The sequence below is a fragment of the Monodelphis domestica genome, chromosome 7 (genome assembly GCF_027887165.1).
Source record: "Monodelphis domestica isolate mMonDom1 chromosome 7, mMonDom1.pri, whole genome shotgun sequence".
In the NCBI taxonomy this organism is placed as follows: domain Eukaryota; kingdom Metazoa; phylum Chordata; class Mammalia; order Didelphimorphia; family Didelphidae; genus Monodelphis; species Monodelphis domestica.
Genome location: NC_077233.1, coordinates 15,488,982 through 15,502,918, shown reverse-complemented (window position 1 = coordinate 15,502,918; position 13,937 = coordinate 15,488,982). Strand labels below are relative to the sequence as shown.

The 13,937-nt window shown below is 43.1% G+C and overlaps 1 protein-coding gene across 2 annotated transcripts in view; it reads right to left on the bottom strand.

Annotated features, from left to right (window-relative positions):
• The window catches only part of BBS9 (Bardet-Biedl syndrome 9), a 340,104-nt gene that overhangs the window by 60,715 nt on the left and 265,452 nt on the right, over positions 1-13,937 (bottom strand). For both annotated transcript variants that reach the window (XM_056804267.1, XM_056804266.1), the window contains one exon: positions 429-651. In XM_056804267.1, coding sequence (XP_056660245.1) covers positions 429-651 — 223 coding nt within the window. The remainder of the gene's footprint in view (positions 1-428; positions 652-13,937) is intronic.

Here is a 13,937-nt window from a genome sequence, read left to right as displayed (position 1 = left end):
GGCCGAGAATAAGGCCGGCCGGGGCCTGGCGCCGACGGCGACTCCTGCGTTCTAGCCAGTGACGCTGGGCTCGGCGTCCGGGAGAGCTGCACAAGAGCCTCATCTGGGTTCCATTAGCCGCTCTAGTATTCTGTTTGTGTTCCTGAAATACGGTATCTTGTGACCCCATTTAGTAAAACTTTACCTTAAAAAGAGTTTGATTCTCTAATCCGCTTTTTATTGCTGAGAAGGAAAACACACCGTATGGTGGAGTCGAAAGCAGGGGCGGCGCGGCTCCAGAAACGTCGAGCCAGCAGAGGCCCCGAGACTATTTATTCAAGTGGTTCCGCTAGGATGGCCGGAAGAAAATGTGGGAGCGATTTTCTTGGCTCTCATCATTCTCGCATGAAACTCAAGCTCCCGAGGCCGGCCCGCGGCGGCCCTCTTACCTGGCATGACGATGGTCTGCTGCGCCGCGGCGTCGGTGCTCAGGCAGAGGCGGCCCCCCTTGGCGAGCCGGTCGCAGAGCAGCGTGATGTGCTTCTTCAGACGGCTCGTGTCCTTGGGGATGGTCAGCTGGCTGCTGAGGTTCAAGGCCTGCTCCTTGGGGCTCTTCGAGAGGCACGTCTTGAGCAGGTGGGCCACCGCGGCGTCCACTGTCTCCTCCCAGCCCTGAGGACGAGAGGCAGCGCAAAGTGAGTCTGGGGGCTGCGGGGATTTCTCCCAGAAAGCCCAGGAGCGACGGCCCTCTGGGCAGCCTCCAACAACACGGCAAGAGGCCCAACCCCGGGAAAGCACCGCCCTTTCCCCACGTCCATTCACCCTGGTGCCACCAAGAGAAAGGGTTCTCTACCATGAACTGGCGCCGGATGGGAGGGAGAAGCCTTGGTCTTCCCCCGTCCAGGAGAAGTCCGCCACCCGCGGCCAACAACTAGAAAAACGGCGCGTCACACCCGTGCTTTACTGTTTGGTCATCTGGGCCGGGTCCAACTCTCCAGGACCCCGTCGGGGCTGTGCCGGAGGGGGCCGCCGTTTCCTCCCCGGCTCATTTTACAGAGAAGGAAACTGAGGCCCACCTCCCCGAGGAGAGGAAAGAGTCACGACGTGGGAACCTCTGCAGGACAGCAGGGCTGCCTCTTAGCATCCCTCTCGCCCTGTCACAACATAAGCTGCCACAAAGGTTCTTGCCCTAATCAAATCCTGTCCTCTTTAAAGTTGTTCTCCCTTAATAACCCTCACCTTCCACCTCGGAATCCACACTAAATAGTGGCTCCAAGGCAGAAGAGCGGTCAGGGCTAGACCATGGGGTGAAGGGACTTGCCCAGGGTCACCAGCTGGGAAGTGTCTGAGGCACATTGGAACCCAGGACCTCCCGTCTCTAGGCCTGCTCTCCATCTACAGAGCTGCTGAGCTGCCCTTGGCTGGATGCTTCTTTAACATGATGAACCACAAAAGCAATCCCAACAGGACCTGCATCATGATACAAAATGGTGTGGGATATGTCAAAGGGGTCACAATTCTGCCAGCCAACCTTTGGGAAACAAGAGAAGGAAGCACCCCCTGTGGGTGCCAATTCATAAGTGGGTTGGTCGGGGTCTGCTATAGATTCCCCCCCAAAAAGCATCCAAAAAAGATTCTTTTTTGTTGGTCCCTGAGGGGCCTCGTTTCATGGCTCACGTGGGTACAGGCATCCCTTCCACATCGCAGGGTAGGAGCATGGCGCCCCCACGAGCCACAAACGCTACATAGAATGTTTTGCTCCTCCCTTTGTGCCAGAGAAGGCTGAATTTTTTTCTTTTTTGTCTTTTACAAGGTGTTACAGCTCCTAATTGTAACATTGGAGCTAAGTTTGGGTCATGGGCTAGTTTCTGAACTTTTTCTGTGTCATCTGCGGGTCCTTGCGTGATGTCTGTGGTTTCCACAGAATCCCCCCAATTTCCCATTTACCTTCTTATGCTGATCCACGATATAGCGAAACCATGATGGGGAAAGTCACAAAGGGAAGGGGTGCCGGTATATTCTTTTGCCCTCTTTAGCTGAACAAGAGAATGGGGGGACGAGGGGAGGGATACCCCAAATCACAGGATTTTAGAAGTATTTTTGATCTTCAAAAAGTCATCATCTAGGGATTCAGTTGTTATAATCACATCACACAGGGTTAAAGATCACGTAGGCCAAAGCCTTTCTTATACTAGCAAGACGATGCCCATGGCCAAGAAGAAGAATAAAAGTAGACCTGGTTACATATCTCATAGCCTTCCTGATTTCTCCAAACAACCAAGTAGTATCTTCCTTTTTTTTTTTAAACTCTTACCTTCTGTCTTGGAATCAATACTTAGTATTGGATCCAAGGCAGAGAAAAAGCAGGGCTATGCAATTGGGGTTAAGGGACTTGCCCAGGGTCACACAACTAGGACGTATCTGAGGCTAGATGTGAACTTCCCATTTCAAGATCTAGCTCTTTATCCACTGAGCCACCTAGCTGCACCCCAAGAAAAATCTCTTGAAGATGGTGTTGTTTACTTGTTTGAGGCATGCCTGACTCTTCACAGCCTTATTTGGGGTTTTCTTGGCAAAGATACTGGAGTGGTTTGCCATTTTCTTCTCTAGCCCATTTTACAGATGAGTCAACTAAGGCAAAACAAGGTTAAGTGACTTGCCCAGAGTCACACGGCTAAATAGATGTCTGAAGTCAGATTTGAACACAAGAAGTTGAATCTTCCTGATTCTAGGCCCTCAAAATCTATCCATTACACCACCTAGTGGTCCCATGAAATGCTTCGAATTTCAGTCAAAGTATTAGAACTCATTATAAAATGTAGTTTTCTCTCAATTTCCTCATCTCTAAAATGGGAATTATTGTTATAGTGTTGTTTTCAGGATCAAATGAGGAAGTGTCTGGAAACTGCTCAGAACACTTGAAAGTGTGCCATGTTGTTTGCTCTTTTTATTATTGGTTCCCATGGTTCTTCAAGGGTGTTTCTGGGAGAAAAGAGAATTTGACAGGCAGTATGTAAAAATGTAGAGGGGGGCACGGTGTGACAGCCTGGAGATCTCTGCTTGTCTCCATGCTTCGGCCATCCTGACATCCTGAAGCAGGTTCTGCACTGCTCACACCATTAGAGTTGGCCAGCCCTTGCACAGAGTTTGGTAAAAGGGGTGTCAATGGGCCCTTTCCCCATTGGGACTTGGCCTATAAAAACAAAGCAACTCACAGGGTGCTTCCATCATAAAACTGTCCCTTCTATTGGTTTGTAACCAAGAGAGAGGAGTAGGTCAAAATTTATTTTTTTATATACAGTCTTAATTCCTCCATCAGGGCACTGGATGAGAAAGGCTCCAATCAATTCTTGTATATTAGAGAGAAATGATGTGCCAAGGCTTTGAATCACAGGTACCATCCAGTCTACAGATTTTTACATTTTCTTTGTTCTTAAGAATCCTCTGGAATGTCTCCCTTTGAACAAAATCTGGCTAATTGATAAAGGAGATGATAATTCTCTTTCTGCCTATGTGACCTGTGTAGAGAAGGGTGAACGTCTGTTGGACCGTCTCCTAATTAACTATTTACTAATTAGAGACGTCCTGGGATGTTCAAGGGAAGGGGTGAATAATTAGCTCCTAAAACTCCATGAATATAATCTGCCTACGGAGAGGTCAGAGGCTTTGCTCATGAGATGACTGATGACTATTAGTTTATTGGTTGTAATGTTAGCCCAATCAATAAACTGATAGCCAGTCTCTCAAAATAATTTTAATCGTTAATAAGCATCTTCAAATTCTGGGGGAGACAGTAACTAGGAGAAGACAGTCAAAGTCAAATGCTACAGAAGATTCAAGAAGGATGAGATATGAGAAAGAACCATCAGATTAAATAAGAGGTCACTGACAATGTTGGAGAAAGCAGTTTGTATAGAGGGGGAAGAAAGCGAAGACCCCCAAAATGGCTTTTAGAGACAGGGAAGACGGATAGGGTGTGATCACTTGCTACAGTTGTAGAAATCTGGGCAAGAAAAGAAGCGGTGGATGGGACAAGGGTTGGGGTGAAAGAGGGGGCAATCTACTGGAGAAGGCAGGAAGAAATGGAGAGATCTTCCACCTTGATCCAAGCAGCTGACTGGCCAGAAAACTTCTTCAGGGCATGGAGTAAAGGAGATCATGGGAGATCAGCCTTCCATCTGCATGCAGTTCTGCTTGGTTTTCACTACTGTGAATTTTAAAAGTCTCCATCTTGGTCTAGCACCCAAAAATTGTGCACACCCACCTACACGGGCATGCGATAGTCAATGACAAATCAGAAATAATTAACTGCCCACCTGAGCTGTCCTAAGCCAAGCTAGAGCCAACCATTGGATTTGTGAGACACAGGAAGTGAGGTAGGGAACAGCCTCTGGAATTTGCGGAACTTCCGGTGGAGAGAGCTAGAGGGGAGTTGGTGTTAGGAGCTTGGAGAGAGAGGACGCCCGCAGACAGCTTTCCTTCAGATCGGTCACGTGAGTTAAGGACTGATTCTTTCCACCTGGGCCTTTAGGCCTAAAGCTCCCTCTGCCTTGGTCAGAGGTTGAGTAGCCCCTTTCCCTTTTTTCTTCTCTCCTTCTCTCCCTCTCCTTTTCCCTACTCCCGTTGTGATTAAACCTCCATAAACTTCATTCTGACTTGAGTGTTCATTTTAGGAATTTCATTAGTAAATTCCTTGGCGGCCATTGTTCAATATTACAGAAATCTTGTAGCCACATTTTAGCCATTACAATATCATAACCCTCTCACAGAGGCCTAAATTTCCCCATTACACTACATAGAATGTAGCATCTCTGGGCTGGTTACACCTTGGGGTGTCCTCCTCCCCCCTCAAGCTTCCTTTGGGGTGCTGTCTTCCCCTATTTAAGGGCAGGGTCCTTAAGGGCAGACTGTCTTTATTTTTCATCTATATAAACCCAGCAGTTAGCATAGTGCCTGGCACACGGTTGGCACTCAATAAATGTTTTAACCAAGAAGTGAACCATGAGGAGAGATGCCAAGAGATTCTGAGACCCTGATAAATGAGGGAGGTCCCAATGATTCACTCTGGTTCTCCCAATGGAGAATGAGGCAAGGTCCTCCATGAGAGGGAGGGAGCGAAGAAGGGCTTCTGAGAAGCTTGAGGAAAGTGGTGCAAGAGATGTGGAATCTGGTTCCTAACTTTTACTTCCTGCTTCCAGATGACTATAAACTTAATGGCCCCAAGCCTGTCCCCCTAAAACACAGCATCCCATCAGACGTTAAACAACCCCGAAGGCCAGGGAGTCCTTCTCCCTATATCTTCCAGCCCCCACCTTCTTCCTTCTGCCTGCGAGGGCTTCTCTGCTCCTGAAAACCTGAAAAGCCCCCCTCTCCGGGCAGCTCCATTCTTTAAGGAGCCTTTCCTGAGCCCCTGCCTCAGAGCTCGGAGAGCATGTTGGCCCTGGATTATTGGAGAATCTGGAATGTCATGTCCATAATGCAGATGACCACCTTGGCCAACTAAAAGCATCAGAAATAAATAAAACCTGGTGAGGAGGCTTCTCCACACTGGGAAGAGCCAGTCTCACATCTGCAGGCACGTCCTAAGGCGTGAAGCCAGGCTTGCCTCCACTCTGTGGTCTCTGCTGCCCAGGTGAACATTTCTCGAGAGCCATGCTGGTGGCTCAGTCATCTCAGTATTGCCACGCTCTGAGGACACGGTCCCTCAACACATGGTGTCTCAATCAAGGATCTCAGATCTCCCAAACCCCATTTAAAGGCTAGTTGGGTTTCACTAGATGAACACAGGCCGCAAAGAACAGGCATGGGGGATCTGTTGTTTGTTGCTCTGGGGTTTTCTTAGTGTATCCTGTGGTCTGCTCTGAAGAATCCAAATTAAAGGCATCCCCTAACAGCAGAAAGAATGCCACAAAGCTCTCCCGAAACTCCAGAAGCAGCCAAGATCCTGATGCTCCCGTATCCTAGGGTTCTTCGGCCAAATCCGCAGCTACCCGAGTGCTACCTTGCTCATAAATTGTCCTTTCCCAAAATGTTTCAGCCTGTGATATCTACTGAGCATGGCTTCTCCTTTCTATACTTCCACTTGCCTTTGGAAGTCTAGAGCCACAGCAGTCTAGATGAACCTTGAACTAGACCAGAACTAGAACATGACAAAAGAAGAAGCTTGGATATCATTCTACAGGAAATTCTCCAAGAAAACTGCCCCTACATTCTCGACCAAGAGGGAAAGGTGGAGATGGAAAGAATCCATAGATCACCTCCTACATTTAATTCCCAATTGACAATGTCCAGGAAATGTTATAGCCAAATTCAAGAACTACTAGACCAAGGAAAAGATACTACAAGCTGCAAAGAAGAAGCCATTCAGATATTATGGAACCACAGTTAGGATAACACAGGATCTGAGTGTATCTATACTGAAGGACCAGAAGACATGGAATATATTCCAGAAAGCAAAGGAAATGGGTCTACAACCAAGAATCAACTTCCCAGCAGAAATGACTATATTCTTGCAGGGGAAAGTATGGTCATATAGTAAAATAGAAGATTTCCAAGCATTCATAAAGAAAAGACCAGATTTAAACAGAAAATTTGATGCCCAAACACAGAACTCAAGAGAATCACCAAAAAGTAATTAAGAAAGAGGAAAAAAAAACAAACACTTTTTTAAGGGATCCAATAAGTTCAAATGATTTGTATTTCTATAAGAAAAGATGATATTGATAACTCTTAAAATTGTTATTATCATAAGGATAGATAGAAGAAGTGTACTTAGAGGTAAGAGGGACAAACTATATAGGATGAAATGTATATATATATATATATATATATATATATATATATATATATATATGGGTAAAAAAAAGAGGTTAATACTAAGAGAAATGGGAAAAAGATCAAATGGGGGTAAATTTATATTTCATAAAGAAGAGGGGGGAGGGAGAGAAGACCAATACAATGGAAGGGTAAAAGAGGTTGTAGACAAGTAATACCTAATTCTTACGTGCATTGAAATTGACTCAGAGAGGGATGAACAATCAGATCCACTGGAGCAGAAAATTGTATCATTCCCTATAGAGAAGTAAAAGGGTAATAAACAGACTGGTGAGGAAGGAAGCAATACAAGGGAGGGAGAGGGTGGGGAAGTAGTTTAAAAGGGACTATAGTAAGAGGGGAATCAATAAGAGGGGAGGTGCTGGGAAGGGAGTAACATTAGGGAGGGAAAAGGGGGGAAACAGACTGAAAGCAAAAAGTTGGAGGTGAGGGGAAGAGTGATAAAAGAAAAGGCAGAACATAAAGAAGAAGTAAAAATGGAGGGAAATATACATACAGTAATCATAAGTGTGAATATGAATGTGATGAACTCACCAATAAAAAGGAAGCGGATAGCAGAATGGATTAAAAACCAGAATTCTACCATATATTTTCTACAAGAAACACACTTGAGGCAAGTAGATGTACACAGGGTAAAAGGAAGAAGGTGGATAAGATTTTACTGGGCTGCACCTGAGACAAAGAAGGCAGGAGTGGCAATTATGATCTCAGACAAAGCAAAAGCAAAAACAGATCTGATTAAAAGAGATAAGGAAGGTAATTACATCTTGATGAAAGGCAGTATAAATAATGAAGAAATATCAATACTCACCATATATGCAGGCAGATTTCTAAAGCAGAAACTAAAGTAGCTTAAGGAGGAAATATATAGTAAAACCATACTACTGGGGGACCTTAATCTCCCTCTATCAGAACTAGATAAATTGAAACAAAAAATAAATAAGAAAGAGGTAAGGGAAGTAAAAGAAATAATAGAAAACTTAGAACTAATAGATATTTGGGGAAAAATAAATAGGGATAAAAAGGAATACACCTTCTTTTCAGTAGCACATGGCACATATTCAAAGATTGACCATGTGTTAGGTCATAAAAATATTGCAAGCAAATCTAAGAAAGCAGACATAATAAATGTAATTTTTTTCAGACAATAATGCAATAAAAATCATAATCAATAAGGGCTTGTGGAAAGGCAGATTTAAAATTGACTGGAAACTAAATAATTTAAATCTTCAAAACTGGTTGATCAAAGAACAAATCAAAGAAACAATTACTGACTGTATTGAAGAGAATGACATTGAGGAAACAACCTATCAAAATCTATGGGATGCAGTCAAAGGAGTACTCAAGGAATAATTTCTATCCTTGAGAGCATATATCAACAAATTAGAGAGGGAAGAGGTGAATAAACTGGGCATGCAACTTAAAAAGCTAGAAGAGAACAAATTAAAAATCCCCAAATAAACACTAAATTGAAAATCATACAAATCAAAGGAAAAATTAATAAAATTGAAAGCAAAAGAACTACCAAACTAATAAATAAAACTATAATCTGGTACTTTGAAAAAATAAATAAAAAAAAGTACTGATTAATCTAATAAAAAAAGAAAGAAGGAAATCAAATTAACAGTATCAAAGATGAAACGGATGACCCCACCTCTAATGAAGAGGAAATTAAGGTAATTATTAAGAACTATTTTGTCCAATTATGTGGCAATAAATATGACAATCTAGGTGAAATGAATATTTACAAAAAAATTAATTGCCTCGATTAACAGAAGAGGAAATAGAATATTTACACAATTTCATCTCAGAAAAAGAAATTGAAGGAACTCCCTAAGAAAAAATCTCCAGGGCCAGATAGATTCACAAGTGAATTCTATCCAACATGTAAAAAACAACTAATCCCAATACAATACAAACTATTTGACAAAATAAGCAAACAAGGAATTTTACCAAATTCCTTTTATGACACAAATATTGTACTGATTCCAAAGCCAGACTAAAAACAGAGAAAGAAAACTATAGACCAATCTCCTTAATGAACATAGATGCAAAAATCTTAAATAGAATACTAGCAAAAAGACTCCAGTAAGTTATCACAAGGATTATTCATTATGACCAGATGGGATTTATGCCAGGAATGCAAGACTGGTATAATATTGGGAAAACTATCCACATATGTTGACCATATCAACAACCAAACCTACAGAAATCACATGATTATCTCAATAGATGCAGAAAAAGCCTTTGACAAAATATAACACTCATTCCTATTGAAAACACTAGAAAGTATAGGAATAGAAGGACCTTTCCTAAAAATAATAAAGTGTATAGATTAAAAAACCATCAGCAAGCATTATCTTCAATGGGGATAAATTAGAAGCCTTTTCCAATAAGATCAGGAGTGAAGCAAGAATGCCCATTATAACCTCTATTATCTAGCATTGTACTTGAAGGGATTAAAAAGGCGATGAGGAGACTAAACTATCACTCTTTGAAGATGATATGATGGTCTACTTAAAGAATCCTAGAGAACCAACTAAAAAGCTAGTGAAAATAATCAACAACTTTAGCAAGGTTACAGGATACAAAATAAACCCACATAAATCATCAGCATTTCTATATATTTCCAACACAACTCAGCAGCAAGAGTTAAAGAAATTCCTTTTAGAATCACCCTAGACAATATAAAATATTGAGGAATCTATTTACTAAGACAAACACAAGAATTAAATGAACACAACTTCAAAACACTTTCCACACAATTAAAAACTAGATCTAAATAATTAGAAAAACATTAATTGCTCATGGGTAGTATGAGCTAATATAATAAAAATGACCATCCTACACAAATTAATTTACTTATTTAGTGCCATACCTATCAAACTACCAAAAAAAGTTTTTACTGAATTAGAAAAAATCCAACAAAGTTAATTTGTAAGAACAAAAGATCAAGAATATCAAGGGAAATAATGAAAAAAAATGTGGAGGGGGGGATAATAGTACAAGATCTTAAACTGTACCATAAAGCAGTGGTCATCAAAACAATATGGTCCTGGCTAAGAGACAGGAGGGAAGATCAGTGGAATAGACTTGGGGTAAATGACCTCAGCAACATAGTGTACAATATACCCAAGGATCCCAGATTTTGGGACAAAAACCCACTATTTCACAAAAAAAAAGCTGGGAAAATTGGAAAACAGTATGGGAAAGATTAGGTTTAGATCAACATCTCACACTCTACACCATGATAAATTCAGAATGGGTAAATGGCTTAACTATAAGCTATAACTATAACTATAATTAAATTAGGTGATCATAGAATAGTATACCTGTCAGATCTATGGGAAAGGAAAGACTTTAAGGCCAAACAAGGGATAGAGAATATTATAAAATGTAAAATGAATAATTTTGATTATATTAAATGAAATTTTTTGTACAAAAAAAACCAATGCAACCAAAATTAGAAGGGAAGCAACAAATTGGGGGGAAATCTTTATAACAAAAACCTCTGACAAAGGTCTAATTACTCAAATTTATAAGGAACTAAATCAATTGTACAAAGATCAAGCTATTGCTCAATTGATAAATGGGCAAGGGACATGAATAGGCAGTTTTCAGATAAAGAAATGAAAACTATCAATAAGTACATGAAAAAGTGTTCTAAATCTCTTATAGAGAAATGCAAATCAAAACAACTCTGAGGTACCACCTCACACCCAGCAGCTTGGCTAACATGACAGCAAAGGAAAGTGACAAATGCTGGAGGGGATGTGGCAAAGTCAGGACACTAATGCATTGCTGGTGGAGTTGTGAATTGATCCAACCATTATGGAGGGCAATTTGGAACTATGCCCAAAGGGCGATAAAAGACTGTCTGCCCTTTGATCCAGCCATAGCACTGCTGGGTTTGTACCCCAAAGAGATAATAAGGAAAAAGACATGTACAAGAATACTCATAGCTGCACTTTGTGGTGGAAAAATGAGGGGATGCCCTTCAATTGGGGAATGGCTGAACAAATTGTGGTATATGTTGGTGATGGAATACTATTGTGCTAAAAGGAATAATAAACTGGAAGAATTCCATGTGAAATGGAAAACATCTCCAGGAATGGATGCAAAGCAAAAGAAGCAGAACCAGGAGAACCAATAGTGTACACAGAGACTGATACACTGTGGTACCATCGAATGTAACTGACTTCTCTACTAGCAGCAGTGCAATGACCCAAACTTATGAGAAAGAACGCTGTCTATATCCAGAGAGAGAACTGTGGGAGCAGAAACATGGAAGAAAAAACATTTCCTTGATCACATGGTTCGATAGGGATAGGATTGGGGATGTAGACTCTAAACTATCACCCTATTGCAAATATTAATAATATAGAAATAGGTCTTGATCAACAACACATGTAAAACCCAGTGGAACTGCTTGTTGGCTATGGGAGGGGGTGGGAGGAGGGGAGGGAAAGAACATGATTCATGTAACCATGGAAAAATACTCTAAATTAATTAATTAAATAAATAAACCTAAAAAATATGTGATAAAAGAATTCATTTGGAAAATATCTGTGGGTGTTAATGGAAAATAAAGTCAATGTGAGTCAATATTATGTGACACACATAAAAAAATGGGCAGAACAATGGTGGCATCGCTTATCCCACAGGTCTGGGTTGACAAATGCATCCAGTACATTATTAGAGTCTATTATGTGGCCTAAATTCTGTCTCCCGATAAACCAAAGGCAAGTGGCAGCCAATAACTTCCAGGCTTTGATTCTTTCTTTCTAAGGCCTAACCAAGAAGAATCTGGGGTTCCTAACTGGTGGGGAGGGACAGGATTGCCAACCAGCTGTTACTGAATTTTCATTCAAAGCCCAGAAACAAATGATTCTCCTCGGATGTGAATCAGAGCAATTTCCAGAGTGAGATGGGAGTGGGGACTAGGGAAGGTGGGAGACAAAAAGAATGGGTTCTTTGTGCAGAAGCGGTCTTTCACCTTCACGTCTGGTAGGCCTGGGCACTGGGAGGTCTTAGAAAAGCCTCATAACATCTCAGGACTTCTAACTTTATCTATTGATAGCCTATAACTACAACAACAATAATAATAGTTCTCATATATAGAACACTTTAAAGTTGGTAACATTCATTACAATAGTTATCTCATTCAATCCTCAAAGAAACCCTGTGAAGCAGGCACCATTTTTTTAAAACTCTAATCTTCCATTTTAGGATTAATACTGTGTATCAGTTCCAAGGCAGAAGAGTGATTAAGTGACTTGCCCAAGATCACTCAACTAGAAAGTGTCTGAGACCAGATTTGAACCTAGGACCTCCCTTCTTTAGGCCTGGCTTCCTATCCACAAAGCCACCTAGCTGCCCCAAAGTAGATATTATTATTATCCCCAAATTATTCTCGCTGTTGCTCTCGCTCTCTCTCTCTCTCTCTCTCTCTCTCTCTCTCTCTCTCTCTCTCTCTCTCTCTCTCTCTCTCTCTCCCCCCACTTTTCTTTGTCTCTTGGTGTGTCTGTGTCTCTGTCTCCCCCCCACACTCCCATTTTAATACTGTACAAACTCCACCTATCACTTGTGCAGTTTGACCACAATGGAGAGTTCACTGCATTTTCTGTTGGGAATTCCTCTCAATTGCCGATCGCAAGCTCTTGCGGTCTAATCTGAGCCTGAGCTCTTCTGGAGTCTTTTCATGGTGCGTCCCCAAGTGTAACTGGCTTCTTCAGATCAGAGGAATAGTAACATGTATCATCACACGTTTGCTCAGGAGACGGGAAGCTCACTCCTCTTCCTGAGGGAAAGGCCAGGTGTTGAATATTTGAAATACTTCCAAACCTCTTTTTTCTCCTTTTTTCAAAAACCAATATAGGAAAGCAGCACCTCAGGCCTGGCATCTGCATGTGAAGTATGAGTCCAAGAAGAGATAAGCCCCCGAAAACAAGCTCTAATCCAAACACCACCCCATCCTTCACTGCAACGGCGCAGGAGAAAACACCAGGCTGGCATTTATCACCCAGTATCAGTATGGCGCTCTCCAAGAAAGAGAGAGGAAAAGAATTTGACTGAATAAACAGAGATTATAGCCCTGGCCCTGGTTTGGGGCTTGGGAGAGAAGCCTCAGAAGAATGGCCTTTCGTTCTATGCTTCAAGGCCAAACAAGTCTTGCGGCTCTGCTTCAAGCCCGGGCCAGGAGCATGACAAAAGCACACACGTCGGCACTAATAAAGGTCTGCGTTCAGCAACCCTCGTTCAGCTCCTGAAAACTGCCCCTGGACCGACCGTGACGGCCCTTCTGCCCAGGAAAGGGTGTGATGGGAGCAGCAAGTGGGGCTTTTAGCACCCCTCTCCTCTCTCCAAAGGAAGCCAAAGCGATTCGTGTAGGCTCAGGACGAGGCCGAGTCCAAGTGAGGACTCGGTGAGAAGGAAAGAGAGACGGAGCCGCCCTGCTTGTGGGGGAAGAGGAGGCCCCTAGGTCTGGAGTGGATCAAGATCTCAACTTCTTTGTCCAGTTCAGGCTCGCTGGCCTTGGAGGAGCTGAGTTAACCCAGGCAGCACCGGAACAGACGACTCTCCATCCTCCAAGCGCACACCGAGCCAACCCAAGGATGCCCTTTGGACGTGCCCCCCGTCCCAGCCCTGGCAAGACAAGGCCGGCCGGTACTTCAATCAGCCCCGAGCCAGAGCCCAGCATTCCCCGTGGCTCTGATGGAGCACTTCAGGTGGTTTCGGGCCCGGCCGTCTCATGCATGCTGGGTAATGCAGCTGATGGGGACCGCAAGAGGGAGGAGAGCCTCAGGGCTCTTGTCGTGTTATTCGGTGCTTCCAAGGCCTGGCTTCGGCCCCACGCGGGCATCACCCAAACACCTGAAGGGCGGCGGTCACATGATCTCACCCTCTCCCATGGAGCCGCTTCTTCTAGTGAAAGAGGGGAGGAATTCCCTTGAGCTCTAATTCATGCACTGACTTCTCCCCTCACAGACGTACTGTCTGCTTGCACGCAATTCCATCATGTTGGGAAGATGAAGATTTCCTTGGTACAGGAACTCCGGGGCGAACGAACTCCTTCTCCTGAGGCAGAGGGGCCCCTTCTCCACAAGCGATCACGAAGAGAACAA